General features: G+C 45.2%; 1 protein-coding gene across 2 annotated transcripts; it reads right to left on the bottom strand.

The window, feature by feature from the left end:
- Window positions 1–19: 19 nt before the first annotated feature.
- On the bottom strand, window positions 20–26,681 carry RSPH9 (radial spoke head component 9). Of its 2 annotated transcripts, none has more exons than XM_044002180.1 (5): window positions 26,375–26,681; window positions 24,397–24,562; window positions 16,767–16,896; window positions 15,542–15,688; window positions 20–185 (listed from the first exon to the last, which is right to left on the bottom strand). In XM_044002180.1, exons 1-5 carry the CDS (start codon window positions 26,599–26,601, stop codon window positions 25–27), a joined length of 831 nt encoding a protein of 276 aa, XP_043858115.1. In that variant the 5' UTR covers window positions 26,602–26,681; the 3' UTR covers window positions 20–24. The 2 variants fall into 2 exon arrangements, with proteins under 2 accessions (XP_043858115.1, XP_043858114.1); XM_044002179.1 differs by lacking the exon at window positions 20–185 and adding an exon at window positions 8,012–9,258.
- Between the last annotated feature and the right edge of the window lie 1,281 nt (window positions 26,682–27,962).

The following is a 27,962-nucleotide window of genomic DNA, read 5'->3' as shown; positions in this document are numbered from 1 at the left end:
TACCCAGGGTGAGGCACAGCCCAGTCATAGCATGAAGGGCAAGTCTATGTTCTTCTCGCCAGTGCCCACATAAATATAACCATGATTCTTGGTTCGGGGAGCGTGGTAGAACGTCAGGCCTGGCCAGAGCAAGCTTCGTAGCACGACCAGTGCGTTGCCTCTCTCCATCTGGATACTCCAGGACCCTGGGGGAGGGACAGACAGACAAATGAGGAGTCATTGAAGCCGAGGGTCTCCAAGGAGCTGTTCGTGCTTGCTCAGCTGCTAGAAAAGGTTCCAAAACTGGGTATTTTGTCCTGATTTTTATGGTTTCTTTCATGGGAATAAAGACAATTCAATTATCCAGAGGCTGATTTAGACCTTTCACATCTCCTGGGTGCCTTTTGACCATTTGATTGCTCATTAAAAACCTCTCTACCAGAGAGAGGGCAAAGGAAATGAAAAGAGGTGAAACTCCAACCAGTCCAAATTGGTCATATCAGCAACTATAGTTAAAAGTTATGGCACAGGGGCAGCTAGGTGGTGCAGTGGATAGAGCACTGGCCCTGGATTCAGGAGGACCTGAGTTCAAATCCAGGCTCAGACACTTAGCTGTGTGACCCTGGGCAAGTCACTTAACCCCAATTGCCTCACCAAAAAAAAAAAAGTTATGGCACAGTGGATAAAGCACTGGCCCTGGATTCAGGGGGACCTGAATTCAAATTTGGCCTCAAACACTTGACACTAGCTGTGTGACCCTGGGCAAGTCACTTAACCCTCGTTGCTTCACAAAAAACAAACCAAAACAAAACAAAAATTGAGAGATTTTTAAAAGCCAATAAAAAAGTAGAGGTTTGAAGATTTTTAGTATTTTGGTACTCCTAAATGAGGTTCATCTGAGCTAACACAAATGCACTCTCCCTAAGGGTACTCTGCCCCCAATTAGATGCTTCCATCTTTCCTTTCTTTCTTGGTTGAGGGGGGTGGGTTGTCTCCCACATGATACATTTTGTATTGACACAGGGCATCCCAAACTAATCCCCAAACACCTTCTACACACGTACATGCATGTACGTTCTTCCAAAAGCAGTAAAACAAATCACTTAATAGAGTGGCTGTTGCTTCTTTCTTTCTCCCCTTCTTCTCTATACGAGTGCAAACCCCACCACCATCCCCCTACAGACTGGTGGCTAGACCACCAGTTGGCAGAGTATTGGCCACTTAAGTATAAAATCACCACCCTTTGCAACCTGGCCAACTCATAATCAGGATGTCAGCTCCAGCTGGAGGGGACCGAGACCTGAGACTAATTGAAGCATGGGGGATAGGGATTTAAGAACAAGCCAGTCTTTGCCCCTCACAGGCTTTATCCTGGTTCCTTGTGCTCCCCCAAACAGGAGGACCCCAGCCTGAGGCCGAGTTCCGCAGCCACAATGATGACTTGGCTCGAGAAGAGCCTGTCCCAGCTCCAGAATTGAGGGAGGGAGCTGCTATGTGGGAGGAAAGAGCCTGGGAAAATCTCCTCTGGATGGAGATCTGGAGCTTCCTATTCCCCCTGCGCACTGTGGCCTCTCCCCCCTTTTCCCCAGCCCAGCCACAGCTCTGCTCTCTCTGCCAAAAAGGCAAATGCTTTGAAGGTTTTGGTGCTGGACCAGCCAGCCCTGCAACGAGGTCTACTCTTGCAGCCTTCATCAGCTGCCAGCTCAGCCAGGCTCCCCGGCTCCAGCTGCCCCAGCTTCCCACGGGCTTTCTTCGGCCATGGCCTGCCCTGGCCACACCACACCCAGAAACCTTGTACATGGCTCAGCATGATACCCCCGCCCCCACCCCTAAGGGGCCACCCTGCCTTTGGACCCAACCGACCGCCAGTAACCCCTAGCCCTGCCCAGGGTGGAGCCACCCTGCCCTAGGCCAGAGCTTGAGCTTCCAGAGGAGCAGGCAGGGCAGCCATAGTCATCACTGTTACGGGGGAGAGGTAGGAAAAGCAAGGAGTCCTTCCTCTTCCCTCCCCATATCATCCCCTTTACCAAAATGCCACTATTTCTATGGCAGGATATAGTCTTGGGATAATCCCTCCAAAGTAGCCATACACCTCATCAGCCTTCTCCAGCCTCCTGTCTCACACTGCCAGAGGTAAGTGAGAGGTTACGAAAAGGAAAGGTATTCCCCTTGCCTTGCTGAGTTGTCCCATAGGGTCGTTTTATTACTTAAGACCTGCCCAAGTCACAGTTAACGTTCTGAATCCAGCAAACCTTCCCCAAGTTTGTACCTGCTCCTACCCTACCTAGTCCCCAAGGGTGGAGAGTGAACTTCAAATGACTTCACCTAAGCTCCAAAATCAGGCTGGGGAGGGGCAGCTAGGTGGCGAAGTGGATAAAGCATTGGCCTTGGATTCAGGAGGACCTGAGTTCAAATCCAGCCTCAGACACTTGACACTTCCTAGCTGTGTGACCCTGGGCAAGTCACTTAACCCTCATTGCCCTGCAAAAAGAAAAGAAAAAAGAAACAAAATCAGGCTGGAGAAAGATAAGAGTCCACAACTCTAGGCTGGAGAAGAGTTGACTAGGCCCTAGGGATATTTCTCACCAAACGGTCACAACAGAAGCATTATCTATATCCAACTGCAATAGAAATTCCTCAACACTAACACACATGGGTCCCCTAGCCAACGGGCCACTAAACTAGAATGAGTTTGGGGAATACAATTACCATCTGCATCCTCATTTTACCCCATTGGTGGATAGGAATCAAATAATAATAATAGCCTCTGCCAGGCCCTACTCTTTTTTTTTTTTTTTGTGAGGCAACTGGGGTTAAGTGACTTGCCCAGGATCACACAGCTAGGAAGTGTTAAGTGTCTGAGGTCGGATTTGAACACAGGTCCTCCTGACTCCAGGGCCGGTGCTCTATCCACTGCACCATCTAGCTGCCCCAGGCCCTACTCTTAACTACTAAATAGGTCAGGTCCCAGTACATGTCACTCCCCTACTGAGTGAATTAATTTGGTGCCCTATTACCTGTAGGGTCAAGTTCAAACTCATCTAAAGTCCTTTGCAAGCTGGCCTGCCAGCCCCCTTATATATTCCTCCCCGCCTTTCTTCACACAGGACATTCTGGCTCCTGCCCCTGTGCGTCTGCATGAGCTGTCCCCCACGCCTGGAATGCATTCCCTCCTAGTTTCCACCTCTTAGAATTCCTCATTTACTTCAAAGCTCAGGTCAAGTGCCACATACAGGAGACCTTTTCAGATATCTCCAGCTACTAGTACCTATCCCTCACCCTGCCAAAAAAAAAAAATTACCTTGTAATTATTCTGTGTGTATTTTATATACGTACAAGTCTTCCCTCCCCTTGAAATGTAAGTTCCTTGAGGGCATAGAATTGTATTTTTGTACCCCCAGAACCTGGCATGTAATACATGCTTAATATTAATTGTGGATTAGTTGGGGGAGGGGGGGAAATCCTTAACAAGAAAGAGGTTGTTAGCCTATGACTCCACCAGGAGAGGTTCCAGGCCAGGAAGCAAAGAAGAGGATCAGGGATGCCAGAGCCACTTCCTTGAGTAAAAGGAATAATCCACAACTGACAAGGGCGCTTTGGCCGGGTATTGCAGCATATGAATGGCAAGCCAAGCCTTTGCCGCCTACCTCCCTCCCTTGCATTCCTGTCACACTCTTCCCCGAGTCCTTGCTCAGCTGGTCGCCTGGGAAACGGAGGTTCTCAACGTGCCAAGAGTCACGTAGTGTCTACCTGGGGAGCTGGGGACTAGTCTGTCACCCTCCTTCAGTTTTCTAGCTTCAAACTGAAAGCAGGCCCTTGCCATCCCCCAACCATAGCCCTACTTCTTTGGCTACGCTGCTCCTCCCAGGATAAAGAGTAACTGGGTCTCCCACAGCCAGTGGGACAGGGATCAGAAGGCTGCCCTGTGGCATATAATTACTCTTTCATTTGCCTTCTGTCTTTCCATCCAGATTCCCTGGTAGCACTAGGGCCTTGCCTGTCCTCTCAGGTATCCTCTGGGTAGCCACTATGGTCCAGAGTATCCATCTGGATACAAACAGGGAGAGAGGACTGCAGACTAAGGACGTGTGGAGAGAATGGAGAGGAAGTTAGCAAAAGTGTGGCCTGCCAAGATTTGTAAACTTCCCTCTCAGCTTTTCTGTCCCCAGCTGGCAGATGAGACAGTCAAAAGAACCACACACCTCATAACTATGTGACATCTTATGAAAAATAAGGAGTTTATCATCTCTGGTTACTATATTACTGACTAGGGGCTCCAGAAATGGGAAGGAGCAACCAAATAGGCCCCACAGAGCTTAAACTAAACTTTGGAGAACTAGAAAACTAACCTGTAACTGTTCCTCCCGAGGGAATTTCAGTGCTATGAAAGACCTCTAGGGTCTTCCTGAAAGATCCCAGCAACTGCTTCTTCCCCTTGGACCTAGTCCACTCCCCGGTGACTATCTCCTGAAAGATAGGGGCAAGGAGTCAGACTGGGGGCAAGCTATCAGTGATAAATAAGGGGTTTCCCCAGGATGGGTAGGGGAGACCCGGTGCACATCATCCCCAGCTTGCCTGAGACCTCCATGAAAGGGACCTAAATATACAGACATCTCTAAAAGAAGGGTTTTCATATATTCTCCCCGTTCCCCCTTCCTCCTCCCTCCCCTCCCCCCACCTAACAGTAAATTCTGTCTTCTCAGTTCAGCCATCCTTGTACCACTGCAAAATAAAAAGCTGGCTCCATGCTGACCCCTGCTGTCTGAATTGAGCATTGTGGCTCTGATTTAGCCAAGGAAGAAGTCTGTGGTCTCCCTTGCTACTTCTATGTTCTCCCCCAACCAGCTCTAGGAAGTGGGAGCAGGAAAAGGAAGGCTTTCTACCGTCAGTGGCCAGCAGCAATAGCCACCTTTTGCCTGTGTTTTATTGTCCAAATAATAAAACACTTCATGTCTGCATACTGCTTTTATAGGTTATTACACTTTCATAGCCATTCGCTCATTTGATCCTCTGTACGACACCGTTGTGGGGTATGGACCTTAAGTATAAAATGTCCTCATTTTGTGGGGCTTGAAGAAATAGACTGAGACAAGTTAAGTATCAAGACTAAAATCCCATCATGTTTTCTGTCTATCATACCATACTGCCTCACAAGATCCAGTCCATAACTACAAAGTACTTGATGAGTGGGAGACGTGCTCCTTGGAGCTTGAGTAGAAGAAGGGGCAGCTAGGTGGCACAGTGGATAGAGCACCGGCCCTGGATTCAGGAGGACCTGAGTTCAAATCTGGCCTCAGACCCTTAACACTTACTAGCTGTGTGACCCTAGGCAAGTCACTTAACCCCAATTGCCTCACCAAAAAAAAAAAAAAAGAAAGGAGAAGGAGATGGCTTCCTTCTAGGATCCTTTGGGTGACCCCTCCCTCTCCTCCTCCTCCCCACAGAGAGAAACAGACACAGCAATCTAAAGATCCTTATACCCTGATACCCTGGTCAGAAAACAGCACTCAGTGTGACCTAGGGATTATCAATTATGTAACTCAACTCCAAGGAGGGGAGCTGGGGAAACTGATTTAAATATATAAGAAGAGCCATTCCCCAATAAATAAATGGCCAAAGGAGATGAACAGGCAGTTCTCAAAAAAAAAAAAAAGAAAAGCAAACTATCAAAAATCATTAAAAATACTCCAAACCAATGTTTAACATGATTGTAATGCATAACCTGTATCTTCTTTTTTTTTGTTTGGTTTTTTTGGTTTTGGTGAGGCAATGAGGGTTAAGTGACTTGCCCAAGGTCACACAGCTAGTAAATGTCAAGCGTCTGAGGCCTAATTTGAACTCAGGTCCTCCTGAATCCAGGGCCTGTGCTTTATCCACTGCACCACCTAGCTGCCCCATGCATAACCTATATCAAATTGCTTGCTGGCCTCAGGAGGGGGGAGGGAAGGGAAAGTGGGAGAAAAATTTGGAATTCAAAAAAATATATTTACATGTAACTGGGGAAAAAAATTAAATTAAATTTTAGAAAAAAGAAAAGTAATCACCAAATAAAAATGCTCCAAACCACTAATAATAAGAAAGACAGGAGGCAGCTAGGTGGCGCAGTGGATAAAAGCACCAGCCCTGGATTCAGGAGTACCTGAGTTCAAATCCAGCCTCAGACACTTGACACTTACTAGCTGTGTGACCCTGGGCAAGTCACTTAACCCCCATTACCCTGCAAAAATAAAATAAAGACACATCTCATTTGATCCTGACAACAACCTTGTAAGGCAAGTCCTATTATTATCCCCACTTTACAGATGGGGAAAACTGAGGCTACAGGCAGTTAAGTGACTTGTCCAGGGTCATAAATGTGTAAGGAAAAATTTGAACTTAGATTTTCTTGACTTGAAACCCAATATTCTCCACTGTACCACCTAGCTGCCTCACTGGGCTTATTTGTTACAAAGGAATGTTCTTCTTATTTGGAGTTTGAGAAAGAATGAAGTAGTCAGGAGGACCTGAGTTCAAATTTGACCTCAGACACAACACTTACTAGCTGTGTGACCCTGGGCAAGTCACTTAACCCCAATTGCCCAGCAAAGCAAAACAAAAAACAAAACCACACACAAAAAAACAAACAAACAAACAAACAACCTAAAAAATGCACAGAAGACAAAGACAAGCAGGAAAACTGAAATGAATATGCTGGATTTATTATATACACCTTTTAAAAGAAAACAAGCCAGATGTGGTGAGGATGTGTTTTCAAATGAACGCTTACTGTTCAGTAATATGAAAATGTTTTAATTTGTTGATATTTTCCAATTTCAGGGTTTGTTTGGATTTGGGGGTATTTGGGGGGGGGGACAGTTGAAGTGTTAGTCTGGTCCTCCCACTCCCCTTCAATTTCTGCATGCCAGTGGACAGTCAGGAGTGTCTCTGGGCCAGTCCTATAGATCATATAGGGAAAGTTTGGGGCTGACAGAATCCTCAAATGTCTCCTCCATGAAGCCTTTCCTGATTCCTCTCTTGGTAACTTTTCTTCATATAATACTTTGTTTTCCTGTTTTGTAATGACGAGGGGCAGCGTGGGTGAAGTAGGAGCTTGAGTGACAACTTCAGAGAAGGAAAGACCAAGGTTAAGTCTCTTTTCTGACACATACTGCCTGTGTCATTCTGGGCAAATCAGTTAACCTCAATGCCCTCGGGAAATGCTATGATTGTAAGTTGCAGAACAATTGCAAATCTGCACTTGTAGGGAGAGCTTTCTCCCTGGGAGTAAACTACCCAAATGAAATCATAGGTCCTAATTTTTAAAAATATAGATATCATAGAACATTGGGCGCTGTAGTTAACACCATATGTGGTCTATCCCCCATACTTAACAGTAAGCTCCATGACCAAAGGAGACATGTTTTATCTAAACTTTGGTCACCCAGGCTTCATATAGTGCTCCGCATACAGTAGGAACTTTTTTTTAGATTTGCGCATTTATTTCAGTAAATATTTTCCAATGTTATGTAAAAAGATTTTAACAATAATTTTTTTTTTAATTTTAAGTTTCAAATTCCCTCCCTCCCACCCCACCCCTCTGCTTGAGAAGACAAGCAGTTTTATATCAATTATACAACACAGTAGGAACTTAATTTCTGTGAAATGCTGACTCTGGACCAACCTCTAGGATTTGCCAAGAAGAATCCCTCTCCCTGACCCAAAGAAGAAACAGAATATTTAACCTCCCACATTCTGAGTGAATGGCGAGTAGTCCCCATTAGGCAGTGCAGTTTTTTTTCCTAGACAGAAAACAGATGGTCAATCCCATCTCTCTGGCCAGCACCCTTAGATCCTCACCCAGGCCTGCGATTCAAGGGTTTCTGGGGCCTGTACTTTGATATCTGTGTTTCCAGCTTAGTGGTCCCATTAGTGTATCTACTATCCTTGCCCACCAGGGACAGCTCCAACCCCCAGCTCAGTTGCAGTCGTTGCACATTTTCACCAGCAGATAAGAAAGTGTCTGGGAGCCAAGTTCAGGAGGCCATCTGCTGCTCCAGTCCTCTCCTGTCTGTGGGAAAAAGCTAGAACAGGCCTTTTAGTGGCTCCTTGGAGGCAGCACTAAGAGGACCAAACCAACATCTCTGGGCCCTGGCCCAGAGGCCTAAGAGTTGCCCAGTAAGCAACCTGTAGTAGGACCATGAATACTTCTTCCCCTGAATTCCCTTCCCCAAGGCATGAGCCCTTGTTTTCTAACATTCATTCTAGACAAACAAATGCTAAAAGCTTGGGTGAAGAGAAAGAAGACTTCTAAGATTTGGAACTTGAATAGGCCTTGGGATCATTGTGTCCAATCCCCTTGTTTTAGAAATGAGGAAACTGAGGGCCAGAACAATTAAATGATTGTCCAATGTCACATGGCTAATGGAACTGGGATTTAAATTCAGGTCTTCTGACTCTAAACCCAGAACTCTTTGCAGTATAAAATGGGGAGAAGAAAAACATCCTTAGCAGTACTAACTGGGCTCACCCCCAAGAAACCAGGTCAGTCAGGCAGAATGTTCAAGGGCTCAGGCCCTTGCTTCCTTCGGCTCCTGGCAAAGGCTTTCCATTCCTTCCCTTCTCCTTGACCCTGAGGATAGCTTCCCCTAAGTGAAGCTGGGGAAATCTGTTCCCTCAGGAACCATACTAACACCACCCTCTCCCAGGCTCCCTCCCAAAAGCCAACTAACTCATTACCATTCAACTTGTGAGATATTATTGATTCCTAGCTCTCCTCTAAAAGGCTTTGCTCTGGCCTGGACCCACAGGTGTCTAATTAAGGGCCTGAAATTAGAATGGACTCCTCCTTGCAGAAAGTCTCTGCTGGGATCCTAGATTACTTAATCCAACAGAGGTCTAGGTGGGACAAAGGCAAGGAGATTGGAGGCAGAGGAGAGGTAGGACAGGGGTCATAAAGACTCAGGTTCGTATATATCTCCAAGGATTCCTGTGGCCAAACTGACTTTGACCCTTAAAATGTGAGAAGGGACTGCTATGGACAAAAAGAAAGAAAAGAAAGAGAAAAATGTTTCTCCTTCTTCTTTCCCACCCCAAATCAGATGTTCTCTCTAGAGTTGAGAAGTCAGGGTTGGAAATCCAAGATTGGAGTCCAGCCTCCCTCACAGAAGCTGCAAAAAGAAGAGTTGTCCAGATGTTGTTTTCTCTCTCAAGAATCCGGAGTAGATACATGTAGTCCAAGAGGCCTGGAGATGGCAGGAAAGGCCCAATTCATTAGGGGGTTGAGGGGAGAGGTGTTGGAATCTGGATAAAAGAAGGGAATAACAAGGGTGGGTCATGCCCAAACTGAGGGGACTTAAGGGCTACTCCACTCCCCAACCCCTAGACCCTGAAGCTAGATTCCACCACCCCAGCATTCCTGGCCCCCATTATCGGAGGGAATCTGCTGCCCCATCTGCTGGCTCCTGGCCTGGCTGGGAACTCAGGAGTCCAGCAAAGATAAAGGAGCTTCAGATTGGACTGCTCTTAGGTGTGAAATAGCCAGGGCTCTATAAACCTCTCCTTATCTCCCTAGGAAGCAGCAGACACCGTTCTGTGAGGGAGAAGGATCAGACTCCTGCCCAGGGGGGACCCAAGCTCCCTTCCTGGGCTAGGCCAGGGCAATCAGCCTCAGTCTCTGACCACCCTTCTCCTCTGCCCTGGAACCTTTGCCTCAGTTCCTGGACATGCCCTGCTTCCTCCCCAACCTCCTCACCCCATCAGGGCAATGCAGAAACACACCCAGAGGGCCAGCCCTGATGTAGGTAACTTGAAGTTAGCTAGATGCAAGGTCCTTCTGGGGGCTTCCCTTATCACACCAAAGAGGATGGTTATTCTCCTGAGACTCAGATCCATCTCTAGCTACTTGCTGGATCTCTCACTCCCTCTGGATGGCCTACTCTTCTATCAAATCCAATGTGTCTAAAAGGGAATTGACCATCTATTTTTTCCTTACAATCTGCTCCCCACCACCTCCCCTTGCCTCAGCCCCAGCTTCCTCCCCGCTGAACATCCTGGAGCTATCTTTGACTCTTCCCTCCCCCTTACCTTCCAGACTGTCACCTAACCTTGACAATTCTTTTGTAGTGTCGACATCTCCCAAATGGTCTCCCCATCCCCCACAGTCTCTCCCCTATTCTAATCCATCCTGTGCCCTCCTTACATTCATCTCCCTAAAATATCATTTTATCTACATCTGTAAGGTAGGGGGAAAGGGAGGGGACTGGCCAGAGAGGACCCAGCCTTAGACGTATGTGCCTGAGGGACCCAGCTTTCCACTTCAGTTGTATTTTCTATTTCCTGCCACTTGCTGTGTGACATTTGGTTGGCTGGGGGGCAGCTAGGTGGCACAGTGGACAGAGCAATGGCCCTGGATTCAGGAGGACCTGAGTTCAAATCCAGCCTCAGACGCTAGACACTTGCTAGCTGTGTGACCTTGGGCAAGTCACTTAACCCTCATTGCCCCACTAAAAAAAAAAAATAGAAAAGACATTTGGTTGGCTGTTGATGTACACTGGGTGTACATAAAAAAAGACTAAGTTATTCTCTGTCCCTGACTATGGTACATCCAGGAGGACAAAATGCTTAAGTCTCTGGATGGGGAAAGGGGCCTCAGGCCTTGGTCTCCCCACCTGGCTCATTGCCGTGTGGCTGATGAACCTGTCCCTGTCACGTATATTCTTTCCTTCTCTTTAGTGAAGGAGTTTTAGTGATGGAACAGACTAGACCAAGACCTTGTGGGTTTTGAAAGGTCTGTAGAGCTAATAGGGGTCCAGGAACTGGAAGCCATCCCAAAGTTTGCCAGCAGCTTGGCCCAGTGTACCTCAGCAGCTATGAGGAGAGCCCCGCTTGGCCCAGGCCAAGGTTGAAGCAATGATGAGATGTTGTGTTCTTCAAGCAAGGGAATGACTACACCCATAGGCTGGGCCACGCTGAGAAGGGAACTTGGTAGGATGAATGCTTTCTAGCATTTAACTTTGAGCCTGCTACCTCATGGAACCAAAGGGGTAGAGGGAAGAGTGTGCCCTCTGATTCAGGGGGTGCTTTTGTATCTTGGTTCTTTTTTTTTTTTTTTTGGTGAGGCAATTGGGGTTAAGTGCCCAGGGTCACATAGCTAGTAAGTGTTAAGTGTCTGAGACCGGATTTGAACTCAGGTACTCCTGACTCCAGGGCCGGTGCTCTATCCACTGCACCACCTAGCTGCCCCTTGTATCTTGATTCTTGCTGTATTTTTTTTAACAAATATCACTTTATAAAAAACTTATATGAATTGGCTAATTGATATTGAAGAGGAAGCAAGTGATAAATTGATACCAAGGCATCATTAATCAATGGCATTGATGGTAATTGATGGCATTTTATATTGTGGAGAGTGCACTGGACTGGGGGTTTAAGCTAAGGATATTAGAAAGACACCCCCACCTATTTACAAGAACCCCACAGAACAATGAGGAGATAGAGTTAGCTGCTCTTTGGGCACCCTACTTACAACTGGGAGTAAGATAAGAACTCCCGATACTCATCATCCCCTGTTCAAAAATCAGCCCAATTCTTATTTATCCAAATCCTACCAAAACCCAGCTCAGATCTTAATGCCTCCATGAAGCCTCTCTTGGTTATTCTAATCCTCAGTGATCACACTCCCTGCCTCCCCTAAATACTTAGATGTGACACTCTGCATTGTTCTTTCTCTTTTTATGTCCTGTCTCAATGATTTCATACCACTGACTAATACAAAGGCAGATCTTTTAGCACCAATATTCTCCCAATGATATTGCACGACTGTAAGTCAAAGACTCCCACAACAGAAGAACACTGAGATCATAAAGGACTCAAAGGACAATGAAAAAAGTCTAAGCCAGCTGTAGCCCTATTATCACTGATCACTTAGACAGTGGCAATGGCATAGAAGACATCACCAAAGATATAAAAGACCAAAAGAGAAGTGAGGGGTGGGGGATGGGAGGCTGGTCAAGAGAGACAGAATGAGGAGTGGATAGCCTGAGGATTGTCCTGACATCCCTCAGAAAGCCCTCTAGTGCCTGGGAGAAATGCCCTATGGAGAATTTACAGAAAGAATCACATAGGATGAGAGAGAGATCGTGGATGGAGCTCGATTTGCAGCAAATGAATGAGTATTCCTGAGAAAAGCGTAGATCCACTGTAATATGTACTATATGTGTATATGCATGTGTGTATGTATATAGATGCAAGTGTGCGTACATATGTATACATGCATGTATATGTGTGCATGGTCATTTCAAAATATAATAAACATTTCATTTAAAGTTTTGAGTCCCAAATTCTATCCCTCCTTCCCCTCCCCCTTCCATGAGCTGTGGCTATTTATTTAAAGTTACATATGCGCATATATATATATAATTTCCCAAGTGAGTTGTAAGCAGCTTCAGCACAGAGACCACTTATATTTAGTTTAACCTCGGGGCAGCTAGGTGGCTCAGTGGATAAAGCACAGGCCCTGGATTCAGGAGGACCTGAGTTCAAATCCAGCCTCAGACACTTAACACTTACTAGCTGTGTGACCCTGGGCAAGTCACTTAACCCCAATTGCCTTCCCAAAAAACAAAAAAAACAAAAACAAAAACAAACATTTAGTTTAACCTTTATGTGCATTATCTCAATTGATCGTGTCTAATACCTCTTTTGCATACCCATCATTTAGCACATTATTCTACAGATAGTAGTAGGTGCTCATTACTGTAAGTAAAGTGGGGCTGTGAGAGCTGGACTATAAAAAAAGTTGAGCACAGCAAAATCAACGCTTTTGAATTGTGGTACTGGGTAAGACTTTTCTTGAAGAGATCCTGGGACAGCAAGGAGATCTGATAAAGGGAAATTCATTCAGGCTATTCATTGGAAGGACAAATACTGAGGCCAAAGCTTAACTACTTCGGTCACATACTGAGAAAATGCGACTCACTGGGAAAGACCCTAATGTTGGGAAACGTTGAAGGCAAAAGGAAAAGGGAAGGCAGAGGATGAGATGGATAGAGAGTGTCATGGAAACAATGATGAACTTGGACGGAGTTCAAGAGAGAGTGGAGGACAGAAGGGCCTGGAGTGCCCTTGGGGCCATGTGGCCATGGAGTCACAACAAATGGGTCAAGACTAAAGCGACTGTGGACAGCTAGGTGGCACGGTGGATAAAGCAGCAGCCCTGGAGTCAGGAGGACCTGAGTTCAAGTCCGGCCTCAGACACTTGACACTTACTAGCTGTGTGACCCTGGGCAAGTCACTTAACCCCAATCGCCTCACCAAAAAAAAAAAAAAAAAAAGACTAAAGCGACTGAACACCACCAAAAAAGTGCTTTGCAAACCTTAATGTACTATATAATGTGAGTTACTCTTAGGATGATAGTAATGAAGTGGACCATTAGCACACATGATGTGAATGTCACTTCTATTCAGTTCCAGAATGCATTATAGATAGATAGATAGACATATAGACAGACAGAGAGAGAGAGAGAGAGAGAGAGAGAGAGAGGGAGGGAGGGAGGGAGGAGGGGGAGGCCAGAGTAGTTCAATACTTAACCTCTCAGGGTTCAGTTTGTAAAATGAGGAAGTTGGACTTGATGACTTCTAAGGTGTCATCTAGACCTAAAGCTAGGACCCTTCAATCCTGACAAATGACTTTGCTTTGGTTGATGTACACAACAACTGAACGAAGAGGGGGATGGTGAGCAGTGGGTGCTCAGGCCAGGATTAAGCATTCATTAGTACCACTGGATAATCCAAATAAAAACGATGAGCATGACACCACTGCAGAGCAGTGAGAAACATCATTTGGCTAGCCAAACTATTTATCAGCTTTGCTAGCTTTGGGAGCTGAGCTGATAGATTCCACACACACACACACACACACACACACACACACACCCCCCCCCCGCCTTCTCTCTTATCCCAGTCATCTTCCTATTTTGCTGCTCTCATCACTCAGCTAAGAGAACACACAGGCCACTGGAAACCAGCAACATCAAATTTCCATAAATATCTGATATATCTCTAAAAGAGAAGGGAAATATGGTCCTTATTCAGTTAGCTTTTAGACAGCACAACCCCCCCCCCCTTTTTTTTTTAGTGCTTTGTCTGATTTCCTGTAGCCTGGTCTCATGTTTTTGCATGTGGCTCTCGGAAGAACATCATCTACCATAAGTCTTTCTCCTCTCCACTGGGAATGCCAGAGGCTGAGAGGGAGATCAAGTCTCTGCTACTGTCTCCAAAACGAGCTAAGCCTTTAGCAGGCCTTACAAGTCAGGCCCTACAAGTCTGTAAAGGCCCTACAAACTGTAAAGAAGACAAGGATAAGGTCTATATCCAGGACATGTATGAATACTAATAGCACTTATATGGTGTTTTAAGGTTTGTAAACAAAGAATTTTGTGAGGTAGATACTATGATTATTTCCATTTTACAGATGAGGAAACTGAGGCTGAGAGACTGGTTAAGTAACCTGTCCAAGGTCACATAGCTATTGTCTGAGGCAGGATTTAAACTCCTGTCCTGACTCCAGGTCCAGTACTCTATCCACTGTACTGCCTAGTGGCCTCTAAAAAAGGAATTAGTGGGGCAGCTAGGTGGCACAGTAGATAAAGCACCAGCCCTGGATTCAGGAGGACCTGAGTTCAAATCCAGCCTCAGACACGTGACACTTATTAGCTGTGTGACCCTGGGCAAGTCACTTAACCCTCTTTGCAAGTCACCTGAAATACATTACTTGATTTAAGCAATTCTGGAAGTTTGGGGGGCAGCTAGGTAGTGCAGTAGATAAAGCACCAGCCCTGGATTCAGGAGAACCTGAGTTCAAATCTAGCCTGACACTTGATACTCACTAGCTGTGTGACCCTGGGTAAGTCACTTAACTCTCATAGCCCCACCAAAAAAAAAAAGGGGGAATTAGGTCAGTTATGATTTCCTTCTCCAGCTCATTTTACTGATGAGAAACTGAAGCAAATAGTGTTAAATGACTAGCCCAGGGTCACACAGCTAGTAAGTGTGAGGCTAGGTTTCAACTCAGGAAGATGAGGCCAGACATTCTATCCACTGCACCACCTAGCTGCCAGTCCAAGTATTACAAGAGTATCCATGTTAAGACACCCAGAGGAAGGCCTCCAGTACTGGATAATTTACAAATTCACAAGGACAAGAAACTTATGGAACTAGAAGTGAGGCTGGGTGGCGATCTGCATTAGTGAAGGTAAGTGCCCACATCAATGATATTGATTCATTGAAGAATAGTAGTAAAACTAATATTTACATAATAAGTAGTAAATATATGGGCCTCATTACCCTTGGAGGGTATTCAGGTCCAAAATACAAAGATTTTATTAAAAATTAGTTAATAATTCCATGATGGGATATTAAAAAGAAGTTCGAGATATTTAAGTACATACTAAGATCTGAAGATGATATGGAGAAACACCCCCCAACATATACACACACACACACACTCCCTCAGTTCCTCCATCAGAAACAAAACCTTAGACCAGACAGGATATTTCTTTCACTCTGGGTAACTCACTAACTGTACCTTTAGGGATATCATGTTCCAGGGAGTCCAGAAAGTCCAAGGAAGGGTCCAAGTCAGCTTTCTCCAGCAAGCTCTTGTTCTTCAATTCCACAGGCTCCGCAAAATGGAAGTAGGAACTGAGTTTCTTAGAATCTGCCAGGGTCAATCCTGAAAGGAAGCAGATGGGGATTGTCAGTCAGGTTAAAAGCTCCTGATTCTCTGTTTCTTCCAAGCAGTGCTATCATTGTTGTGTGTCCATTCTCAAAGAGGAACATGACATCGGGGTGATGTCATGACTTGCACTGAACTGGATTTAAGTAAAGGAAGGTTGTGCAAGGTCACCAACATCACTCTTTCCTCCAGAATCCTCTGGATACAGTGGCAAAATAGATAACGGGACAACTGGAAATGGCCCCAGATGTTTAAGGCAATTGGGGTAAAGTGACTCGCCCAGGGTCATACAGCTAGTAAGTGTCTGAGGTGAGATTTTAATTCAGGTCCTCTGGACTCCGGGGTCAGAGTTCTATCCACCCAAGCAGTGCTAGGATTTGCAGGAATATGAGGCAGGATTGTGGAAGGGCCTCAGGCAAGCCCTGTGAGGAAGGAGTGAGTCAAGTCTCCCATCCCCATGAGTGTCTCTATTCCCTAATATTCTGACTCCTGGCACAAGGAGTGACCTTGTGGAGGGAATGCGCCTAAATCTCCCATTGCCAATCTGGTACCAAAGAGGAGTGAAGAAAAACAAGGTTGGAATTAAGGCCATGAACACTAAACCAGGTGAAGAAAAGACTCAGGAACCAGGACAACAGTATGCTACAATCTGTTCTAGCAACAACAAATTGTGGGTCAGCCAGTTAGTTGGATTTTTTAATCTATTTTTTGTGGGGTTTTTTGCAGGGCAATGAGGGTTAAGTGACTTGCCCAGGGTTACACATCTAGTGTCAAGTGTCTGAGGCCGGATTTGAACTCAGGTCCTCCTGAATCCAAGGCCAGTGCTTTATCCACTGCACCACCTAGCTGCCCCTCAGCTAGTTAGTTAGTTGTACAAAACTTCATGAAGCCATACCACTGGGCAATGTCCTGGGGATCAGTCACCAACATTTTCTTAAGGAAACAAGCAAAGAATTACAGGTTATTCCCAGGAATATAGCATATTGTACTCTTGAGACTTAAAGCACATGCCTCCTCCTTATTCTCTCCCTCAAAGTAAAAGCAAAGGCCCCTTGGGGAGTTGTCGGGGACTTACCTTCAAAGGTCCTATTGACATGGACAGGTCCAAAGGGGGTCTTGAAGAGGGCTCCACGGGGGATGATGGCTACTGCTTTGTCAATTTGGTCAATGACTGACACCAGGCGGGATTCCTCTTTGATTTGGATCTAAAGAAATATGTGAAGAGCTCTAGGCTGTGTCCCTGGGCTCCCCCTTCCCCCTCCCCTCAAACAGATGTCCTAAACTAGGATGTAAGCTGATCAGAGATCGAGTAATTAGAAATCAGATATATACACTCTGTGGGTACAAGACCATCCTTCATGGGATGAGGACCTAGGGAAAAATCAGACTATGTGGGCCCCATGTCATATCTCATAACATATAGGTGAAAGCTTATCAAAATGAACAACAAGCCTTGATCAGCAAAACCAAGAATGCAAACATTAGGAACAGCAGGGAAAAAGCAGAAAGCAAAGGGCAGGCAACATTAGGCAGCCTGCATGGTTGGTGTGAAAGGAAGGAGGCCGTAATATTGTCCTCAGGCAGCCAGCCTGGGCCATGATGGTCAAAGGGGATATTTGTGTCAATTGTATCTTAGGGCTTCCAAGCTCTTTGTTTTTATATCTGCCGACAACCAAGTCTTCAAATGTAGTTATCTCCCTCCTTTGGCCCCACTCACTTCAGAGTTCTGGATGTCTCCTCCTCCCTAGAGTGGGACCCAATCATTCAAGAAACATTTATTCATCGCTATTATAGGCTAGGTTGGGGTGGGGAATACAAAGATAAAGAACAAACAGGGGGGCAGCTAGATGGCATGGTGGATAAAGCACCAGCCCTGGATTCAGGAGGATCTGAGTTCAAATCCACCTCAGACACTTGACACTTACTAGCTGTGTGACATTGGGCAAGTCACTTAACCCTCATTGCCCTGCCCCCCCCCCAAAAGAACAAACTCCCTCTCCTCAAAGCCCTTAAATTCTTTCTTTCTTTCTTTCTTTCTTTCTTTCTTTCTTTCTTTCTTTCTTTCTTTCTTTCTTTCTTTCTTTTGCTGGGCAATTGGGGTTAAGTGACTTGCCCAGGGTCACACAGCTAGTAAGTGTCAAGTGTCTGAGGCCGGATTTGAACTCAGGTCCTCCTGAATCCAGGGCCAGTGCTCTATCCACTGTGCCACCTAGCTGCCCCTAAAGCCCTTAAATTCTAATGGAGAAATATGACATAGGCTTATTACAAAGTAGGGAATGATGGGGGCAGAGGAGAGATCCCGACCAGAAGGCTACAGGGTGGAGGTGGCGCCTGAGCTGAGGTGGATGAGACGGAGATGAGGAGAGAAGGCATTCCTACCTAGCATAGGGGCAATCTGGAGAAATGCAAATAAAGGGAGCAAAGCATGAGACCAAGGACAATTGTTCACATACATCTTAGCCCAAGGACCTCTGCCTCTCAGCTATTCTAAAAGCGAACCATTCCAATTACATCCCTCCACCTCCCAGCCCTAGTTCACAATTCCCCTTTACCCTCTCCCCTCTCAAGCTTCTCAAACCATCTCAGCAGAGGATTTCACCTCATACCTAAAGAAAATAAAGACCATTCCTCGTGAGCTCCCTCTTCTCCCCTTCTCTACGTCTCAGAAACACTTGACTTCATGACCCCATTCCTCCTTTATTCTAATCCTGGATGCAGAGGTGACCCTTCAGACCAAGCTCTTTCTATTTACCCTTCATTCCCATTCCCTCCTTCCTCCAGTAGAATGCCCCGCCCCCAATCATTCTTTCTCTTTCTCTCTAATCTTGAATACTGGTTCCTTCTCTGTTGCCTACAAACATGCCTGCCTCTTATTCTAGGGGAAAAAAGCTATCATCCTATAGCTCTCTCTTCTCCCTTTTATAGCCCAAATCTAGAAAAAGCGATCTACACCCATTGCCTTAACTTCCTCTTCTTTTAATTTCTTCTAATTCCCTCCAACCTGGTTTACCCCATCACACAACTGAAACCAAAAATCTCAAAAATTACCACATCTCATGGCCTTTTCCCAAATTTATACCTCCTCAGCCTTTGCATTTGACACTCTTTGTTACCCTCTTCTAGATACTCTTCTCTCTGGGTTTCTGCGATGCTGCTCTTTCTCGGGCCCCTTCCCATCTATTTGACATCTCCTTTGCCGATACATCATGCAGATATCACATATCTTAACTTTGTGTGTTCCCTAAGAATATGTCCGGGTCCCTCTTCTATTCCCTCTCTACCCTCTCTCACTTGGTGACCTCATCAGCAACCCTAGGTTTGATGTAGGTGAATCTCATATTTGTATCTAGCCCGAGTTTCTCTCCTGTGTTCCAGGCTCTCTATTAAATATTTCAAACTAGATGTCCTCTAGGGATTCCTAACTAAATTATACCCCAAAATAAAAAAAAAAAAGTAAATGGGGCAGCTAGGTGGCGCAGTGAATAAAACACCGGCCCTGGATTCAGGAGGACCTGAATTCAAATCCATCCTCAGACATTTGACACTTACTGGCTGTGTGACCCTAGGCAAGTCACTTAACCCTCATTGCCCAGAAGAAAAAAAAATTATACCCCAAACTCACCTAAAGCCTGGCCCTCTTCTGAACCTATTTGTGTCAAGGGCATCACCACCCTTTCACTTGCCCAGGTTCATAACCTTGGCATTATTCTTGACTCCTCACTGCTTTACCTGGCATAGCCAATCATTTTGCCAAATGCCATTTCTATCTCTTTTTTTATTTTATTTTATTTTATTTTATTTTGCGGGGCAATGGGAGTTAAGTGACTTGCCCAGGGTCACACAGCTAGGAAGTGTCAAGTGTTTGAGGCCGGATTTGAACTCAGGTACTCCTGAATCCAGGGCCGGTGCTTTATCCACTGTGCCACCTAGCTGCCCCCATTTCTATCTCTTTAACATCTCTAATCTGTCCTTTATCTCTACTCATACAGCCACCACCCTAATTAAAACCGTCATCATCTCTTGCTTGGACTCCTAGAGCCTCCTAGCTGATCTCCTTGTTCAAGTCTCTCTCGGATCTAATCTCCACACTGCTACCAAAATGATTGTCTGGAAGTACAGGTCTGCCCACATCACTACCCTATTCAGTCAAGTCCATTAACACTCCACTGCCTCATAGATAAAATAGAAGCTCCTCTGTTTAGCTTTTAAGGCCTTTTACAACCTGACTCTAACCTATCTTTCTAGCCTTATGATACATTACTCCCTCTCTCCCCATGCATGGTGCAGTCCAGCCAAACTGTCCATTTAATTGTTCCTTGCTCATAACATTCCATCTTCCATTTACGTACCCTTGTAAATACCTGGAATATTCTCCCATTCCCACTCTTAGAATTCCGTATTTCCTTTAAAACACTGCTCAAACGCCATCTTCTACATGAAGCCTTTTCTGATCCCACCAGTTGCTAGTGTAGTGTGTGTACAAGTACATGTGCACATGCACACACATGCACATGCACATACACATACACATACACATACACATACACATACACATATACACAGGGTGGGCCAAAAGTCACAATGTTTTAATAACTTTTCAAAAATTATTTTTCTTCATTTTTGCCATTTACAAGATTTGATTTTTCATATAAATTCACTTCCTATATATACTGTATATGATACTATGATATTATAAATTAAAAACAAAAATAAAGGAGTTATTAAACATTGAAACCCCTTTCTGATTTTTTACCCACACTGTACATACATATGCATATATACATACATATGTATTCACTTACATGTATGTTGTCTCCTCAACTGCTTCCTGAGGGTGGAGACTACTTCATTGTTTTGTTTTTATATCCTCAGGGCCTGGCTCAATGCCTACAACATAGTAGGCACGTAATAAATGCTTGTTGGTTGATTGGGCATCCAATTAAGAACTGGAAGAGGGGCAGCTAGGTGGCGCAGTGGATAGAGCACTGGCCCTGGAGTCAGGAGGACCTGAGTTCAAATCTGGCCTCAGACACTTAACACTTACTAGCTGTGTGACCCTGGGCAAGTCACTTAACCCCAACTGCCTCACTAAAAAAAAAAAAAAAAAGAACTGGAAGGGACCCTGGAGACCATCTAGTCCAATTTCCTCATTTTACAGCTAAGAGAACTGAGAAAATGAGACTTGTCACACAGAATGTACAGGGTAGGCCAAAAGTCACTATGTCACAGAGGAGTTTCAATATTTAATATTTAATAACTCCTTTTTTGTTTTTAATTTACAATACCATAGGGGGCAGCTAGGTGGCACAGTGGATAGAGCACCGGCCCTAGAGTCAGGAGGACCTGAGTTCAAATCTGACCTCAGACACTTAACACACACTTACTAGCTGTGTGACCCTGGGCAAGTCACTTAACCCCAACTGCTTCACTTAAAAAAAAAAATTACAATACCATACCATCATATGTGGTACATATAAGAAATAAATATGTATATTCAAGAAATAAAGAAAAATTATTTTCAAAAAATTATTAAAACATCAGACCCCTTTGTGACTTTTTGGCCCATCCTCCAGTAAAGCAATGATTCAGACTGAGGTCCGCTGATCCTAAATCTAATACTCTTTCTAATGCACCACAGAAGTCTTTTCTAATGCCACCCAGCTCTCAATATTTAACCCCAGCAATTCTGTACAAAATTCATTTGTAGTTGTTTTATGTTTCATTTAAAATAGTCATTACCTTTTTCCTAGGCATGTTCTGTCACTGAACAAAGTGGACATTCAATCCATGGTAACTACAACCATTTGGGATTGAACACAAGCCCCATCGCTGGAGAATATACTGCCATCTGCCCTGACTAGTACAGTCAAAGCACTTAGATTCAGTATTAACCAGGCCATGTAAAAGGGAAATGGTAAGGCCAGGAAGATGGTGGTGCTGTGGGGCCATGTTCTACTGGCTGTCTCTTTAGGACAAATAACACATGAACTTGGATACTATGGCACTATAAGATTTGGGAGCCTTGACTGGGAGGCATTTTTTTTAAGAGAGTGACTTCAGAGGATTGGCTATGGAAGATCTAGGCCTGCTTGTTGTGGCAGAATGGACTGACCAAAAGGAAGAAGCCCAGAAGGATCTATGCAGAGTCGAGGAAGAGTTCTACCTGGGCTACCACTTTGGAGAAGGAGCTACTTGCTCTGTAGGAAGAAAGATGGAGCAGAGGGTAAGGGGGATGGCAAGTCATGAATGACACTTTATTCCCAATTTCATGGGGGGAGTCCCATCCACCCCTTTCTCTCTATTCACATAGCCACCACCCTAGCATAGTTAGTTCCCCTAGCGGCTTACACTATTGCAATAGCCTACTAATTGGTCTCCCAGTAACCAGTCTCTTCTCCAACCCATTCTCTGCATAGCTACCAAATTGATATTACTAAACACAGGTCTGACCATATCCCTCAAGTTACTCCCTCTTGTCTTTAAGATAACACACAGACTCTTCTGTTTGGTATTTAAAGTCCTTCACAATCTGACTCCAACCTACCCCTCCAGGCTTATTACAAGACTCTCCTCCTCCACACATTCTTCCTTCCAGCCAAAGCGTCCTTCCTGCTCTTTTCCATTTATAGGATATTTCATCTCAAAGCCTTAGCCTAGGCAGTCTCCCACTGCTCCCTCCTTACTTCCTCCTGGAGAGGCAGCTAGGTGGCACAGTGGATAAAGCACTGGCCCTGGATTCAGGAAGATTTGAATTCAAATCCGACCTCAGACACTTGACACTTAATTGTGACCCTGGGCAAGTCACTTAACCCTCATTGCCCTGCAAAAAAAAAAAAAAAAAAAAGGAGTCCCTAGCTGGAGTAACACCTCCTATACAGTGCCTATTCTGATTCTCCCCCAGATGCTTTTCACCAAAAAGTTACCTTGTATTTAGTTTGTATGTGTGTATATGTATGTATGTGTATATGTATACAAATGTATATGTATGTGTGTGTGTCTGTGTGTCTGTGTGTCTGTGTGTCTGTGCATCTGTGTGTCTGCCTCTAGCAGGCAGTCCTGGTAAGTTCCTTGTACACAGAGTATGGTGGTATGGTTGCTGTCCTTTGTAAAGAATTGTTATTTGAGGTTTATATGCCTCTGTGCACTGGCCTGGGGCTCCACAAACTGCAAGGTGCTCCACCCACTGGTTGTGGCTGTTGCCATGGCGCTGGCACCTACATGGGCCTGGCAAAATTATAATGATTGGAAGCCTAGAGAGGGCAATCATGTGACTGTCAGAGCGGCCATCCAATTGGCTGGGGGCTGTGTGGAGTGTGTGGGGAAGAAGGAAGTTGGGTTTTTTTCCGGCATTCTAGCTGGAAGCTGGAAAGTGACAGGAGCTCTGCTGTGTATTCTCAACTAATTCCTGGGCAGTGGTATTTTTCAGGTTGTATAATTTCCCTTTCCCCATTTTATTTCCTTTCCCTTGATCCTACTGATCCTGTTTGTGGTTTTTTTTTTTTTAAGTTCGTTCTTGTTCAAATAAATCCTGTTCCATTTTGAGGAAGGCTGCTGGTCTCCTTCCTTGCCCCAATATTGCGGTGAGCCACTTAGCTAACACTCCCCAATTAAAAATTGGTCCCTGGGGCACCTAGATGGCATAGTAGATAGAACACTGGCCCTGGAGTCAGGAGTACCTAAGTTCAAATCTGGCCTCAGACACTTAACACTCACTAGCTGTGTGACCCTGGGCAAGTCACTTAACCCCAATTGCCTCACAAAAAAAAAAAAAAATTGGTCCCCACACCTTCCTTCTCAAAGAGGACCAAAACAATATCCCTATGTCAGGGTCAAGCTACAGTGTGTCTGACTGGGGCTGATCAGACCAATAAGAGCTTGAAAGGTTCTACCACAGACTGGGCACAGTCCATATGAACATTTAGAGCGGCATAGCTCACATTTCCTTTGAGCTACTGCAATTCTGCTTTGCCTATAGAACAAAGAGTTTTCTTTAATGAGGGCACACCACATTAGGTGGTCCTGTGCCAGTGTCTCCCATTTCCCACACTTGATTCCAAAGTTTACAGTGCTAGCATGATGTTCCCACATCTGGGAATCGTGATGGAATCTGATGATCCCAAAGTCAAGGTAAGAGTTTGCAGCAATTTCTGGTCAGCCCAATGGGTTAGGAAATCTCCATGCCAGTTAATGGGAACATACTGAAAGGAGACTAGAGAAGTGATTGATAATCCCCACATCCTCTGAGGAAAAGTGTCTGTGGAAAACCTCACAAGTTTTCCACAGAAATTTTCTATCCCATCCACCACTTGGGGAAGAGTAGGAGATGGCATCCACCGATTAACCACGGCAGGAGCTAATTGTGGAACTTGTTTCATTATTATTTACATGCCCCCCCAAATTTTTTTAATGCTTCTGCTATTGGATTAGTGACTTTTACATCATTTGAAAATAGAAATTGTTGTATTGGATGGAAGCTAGGGTCATGATTTTTCATAAATGATTGTATCCGAACCATTGCACTTAACCTAGAGAAAGCAGCAAGGGGCTCCACAGCCAAAGTTCTCCAAGACTTCAGGGACCCAGTTGTTAAAATAACTTAAATTGTGTTAGGTGAGTAGTAAGACCTAATGGAAAATATAAGCAGAAGTCCCAGACTAGATACTAAGTCAGCTTCTCATCTGGCCCTTCCCATTTCCCCCACTTACCACCACTTCATCTTCATATGTCCTGTCTCCTTCAGTCATACGCTGCATCTCAATGTGCTCGTATTCGTGTGAAGGGTCCCCCATGAATCGGCCCTTCACCACCGATGTCTGTTTGACCATCTCTTCTGTTGCCGGGGGCAGGAGGCTCCATTCCATGCAGTTCAAACTGGTAATGAGACCCACACCCAAGAATTTGGGTTCCAAGAACAACCAAAGAACAGTAGTTTACTGTGTTTTTCCTTTCCAGCACACAGATTAGTAATCCCCATTTTCACACAGCAGGAAGCTGATGTTCAGAGGGGGGAAGGGAACTGTTGAGGTAACTCACTAAGTGGCAAAGTCAGGACTTTCATGCCTAACCTCAAATCCAGGGCTTGTCCCATTACTCTACAGCATTCTCCTCATGGTTCTGGGTTCAAGACACCCTCCTTCAAGATCTTCAGAAACTCCCCTCAAAGCTGTCCCTTTCTCATTTCCCCTTCCCTCAACTCCTGACTTGAAAAGAAAAAAGAAAAAAAAAACTTCCCTCAATCAATAAACATTTATTAAGCACCTACTATGTGCCAAGTACTCCGTGAAGCACTGGGATGCAAAGACAGGCAAAACATAGTCCCTGCCCTCAAGGAACTCACAGTCTAATAGGGGAGACAACATGCATGTACAAACAAACTGGAGGCAATCAACAGAGAGAATTTACTAGAATTAAGGGGGTGGGTAGAATTAGAAGAATAATCTACCTATTAATGGCAATATTGTAAAGATAATCAACTGTGAAAGACAGTAATTCTGATCAATACAATTGTTCAGTTGTGTCTGACTCTTCATGACCCCATTTGGGGTTATCTTGGCAGAGATACTGAAAGGGTTTGCCATTCCCTTCTCCAGCTCATTTTACAGTTGAAAAAAATTGAGGCCCAGGATCACATGGCTACTAAGTATCTGAGGCCAGATTTGAATTCAGAGAAATGAGTCTTCCTGTCTCCAGGCCCAGCATGACATCCTTTGTGCCACCTAGCTGCCTAACTGATCAATGAAATGATCTGCCACAATTCCAAACGATTCATGATTTAAAAGGCAATGACTCATTTCCAGAGAGAGAACTGATATAGTCAGAGGGCAGATTAACGTATTCCTATATTGCCTTATTTTTCTTGCTTCTCCCCGCCTCCCCAAACATGATCACCTCCTAAAATGCCACTCTCCCTCCCCATTAACTCCCATGCCCTCCCTGCCCTTTTTCTGACCACATCCACTAGAGAACAGAGTTCTTTATTTTCCCAGGTTCCAAGCCCTTCTAAGGCACAACTCAACTTCTAGGTCCTTCTTAAGGTGCCACCCCTGCTAATCTCATTGCACTTATGGTCCAGAAGCAGCTGACTGCAGAAGATGGCAGTTGATAGAAAAGCCAGGCCTGGAGTCAATAAGACCTGAGTTCAAATTCTACCTCAGACACCTGTGAGACCCTGGGCAAGTCACTTAGCCTCTGTTTGCCTCAGTTTCCCCACCTGTAAAATGGGGAAAATAATAGCGCCTGTCTTGCAGCGTTGTTGTGAGGATCAGATAAGATGACATATATAAAAACTGCTTGGGACAGTGCCTGGCACTTAATAAATGCTTTCCACTCCCTCTCGTTGGCTCCGCCCTCTACCCTTCCTTGGCCCCGCCTTCTCTGTTTAATTCTATTCCTCTCCTTGACCCTGCCCCCAGGAACCCCTCCAGGCTCCACCTCCTCGTTGCTTCAACTCCTTTCCAAACCCCATCTCCCAGGCCTTGCCCTCTCATTTTCCTCCCTTCCCAAAGCCACGCCCCCAAAGAAAACTTCCTTTCTGACTCCGCTTCTACCTCTCCTGACCTTTCCCCCTCCCTTTTCCAGGCTCCGCTTTCTCCTAGCCTCATTTCAGTCACTTCCTTAGCCCCTACCCTAAGGAAGCCTTCCTCCCTGGCCCCGCCTCCTCCCTTCTCAGGCCCCGCCCCCTACCTGTACAGGCTTTTGCGTTCCCCGAGCTGGTCCTCGCCCAAACCCTGCGCGATGTAGTAGTCAGCCACCAGGCCGAGGATCCGGCCCCAGAACAGCACCCGCTCGTAGCGGTAGTCGCGCTTAACGAGAAGCAAGGAGGTGAGCAGAGAGGCCCGACGGTCGGGACTTAAACCCTGCCCGCTGCCTGATGCCAACTCCAAGGAGAGCAGTAGGCTTTCGGAATCCATCGCTTCGACTAACAACCCGCCAGTTAACAGGGGGAAGCTGTCACCATGGAGACCGCGAGACGCCGCCCCGCAGCACAGGAAGTCCGGGTTCCCCGGCAATGGGTGCACACTACCCTCTGTTGCCCCTAGCAACGCGTGGGGCGGGGTGGCCGCGGTTGTCATGGAGACAGTGCTATAGTTCCGGATTCTCCCCCCCACCCCGCTCCCAGTTAGACACGTCTCTTGATTTGAACAAAGCTCCCTAATGCCTTCTGCATAACTATCCTAGGCACAGGATGAACAGCAGGAAGGCTGTCCGTGGGAATTAAAAAGTTAAAAAGAAAAGATAGCCCAGCCATGGCCAAAAATTAGCTATGTGGTCTTGGGCAAGTCATTCAAACAAACCTCTCAGAGCCTCAATTTCTTTATATGATGAGGGGGTTGGCCAACATGACTTCTGAGGTCCCTTTCAGGTCTATCATTCTGAGGCTGTAATTGAACACCCCAAGCCAGGCAGGCATTTCTGAAGGGCCTCCTCCGTTAGAAGCCTGTTTCCAAAATTAGAGTCTAACCCTTCTTATGAAACAATCACCTCATATTACTACGGGATGTATGTTCTACTTTTGACCCTTTGAAAACCAAAATCTACTTTCACCCTTTTTGGCCTAAGGCTCTTCATTCCCTCATTTGCCATTTCTAGGAGACTGGGGCTTATTTTAAAGGATCCAGGGACTCCACGTTTCACTTATTTCTGGCCTAGAGTGTTTCAACATTTTTTTATAAAGTAGAGGAATTAACAACTTGGAAGGTATTCAGAAAAGTGTGACTACAGTGGATAGGAGACTGGTGACTGTGCCATACAGGGGTCAATTGACAGTACTGGGAATATTTACCTTGGAGAAAACAGAAGAGAAAAATGGCAGCTGCCTATCTTTGGCAGAGATAGCTGCCAATGCAGGATTTTGTTTTATTTTATTATGCATGTTTGTTACTGGAGTTTTGTTTTCCTTTTTTTTTTCCCAATGGAGAGGGGAAGGTAGTAAGGAAAGAAAGTGTTTTTCTTTTTAATTCACTGGGGGGAAAAGGGTAGTAAGAAGAGAAAGTGTTTTTTTTCCTTTTTAATTCACTGGAAAAAATTAAATTTAGAAATAAATAAAACCAAAAACTTGGACAAAATGACTTTCAAGGTCCCTTCCACTTTGTAGACTACCAAGGAAGGACAAACAACTGTCAAAGGACTGAGCAGGGGCCTCCCACTGGCATTGTAGGAGAACCCCAGTCCCATGAAGTTCCCTATCTTTATTATCAATAATCATTTTAAAAGACTTTTTAATCCTAGTTTCTTCTTATGGAAAGGTTAATGAAATCACCCAGGTCCAAGT

The sequence above is a fragment of the Dromiciops gliroides genome, chromosome 4, assembly GCF_019393635.1.
Source record: "Dromiciops gliroides isolate mDroGli1 chromosome 4, mDroGli1.pri, whole genome shotgun sequence".
In the NCBI taxonomy this organism is placed as follows: Eukaryota; Metazoa; Chordata; class Mammalia; order Microbiotheria; family Microbiotheriidae; genus Dromiciops; species Dromiciops gliroides.
Note: the sequence above shows the minus strand (reverse complement) of the source record. Positions and strands in the feature narration are given on the sequence as shown.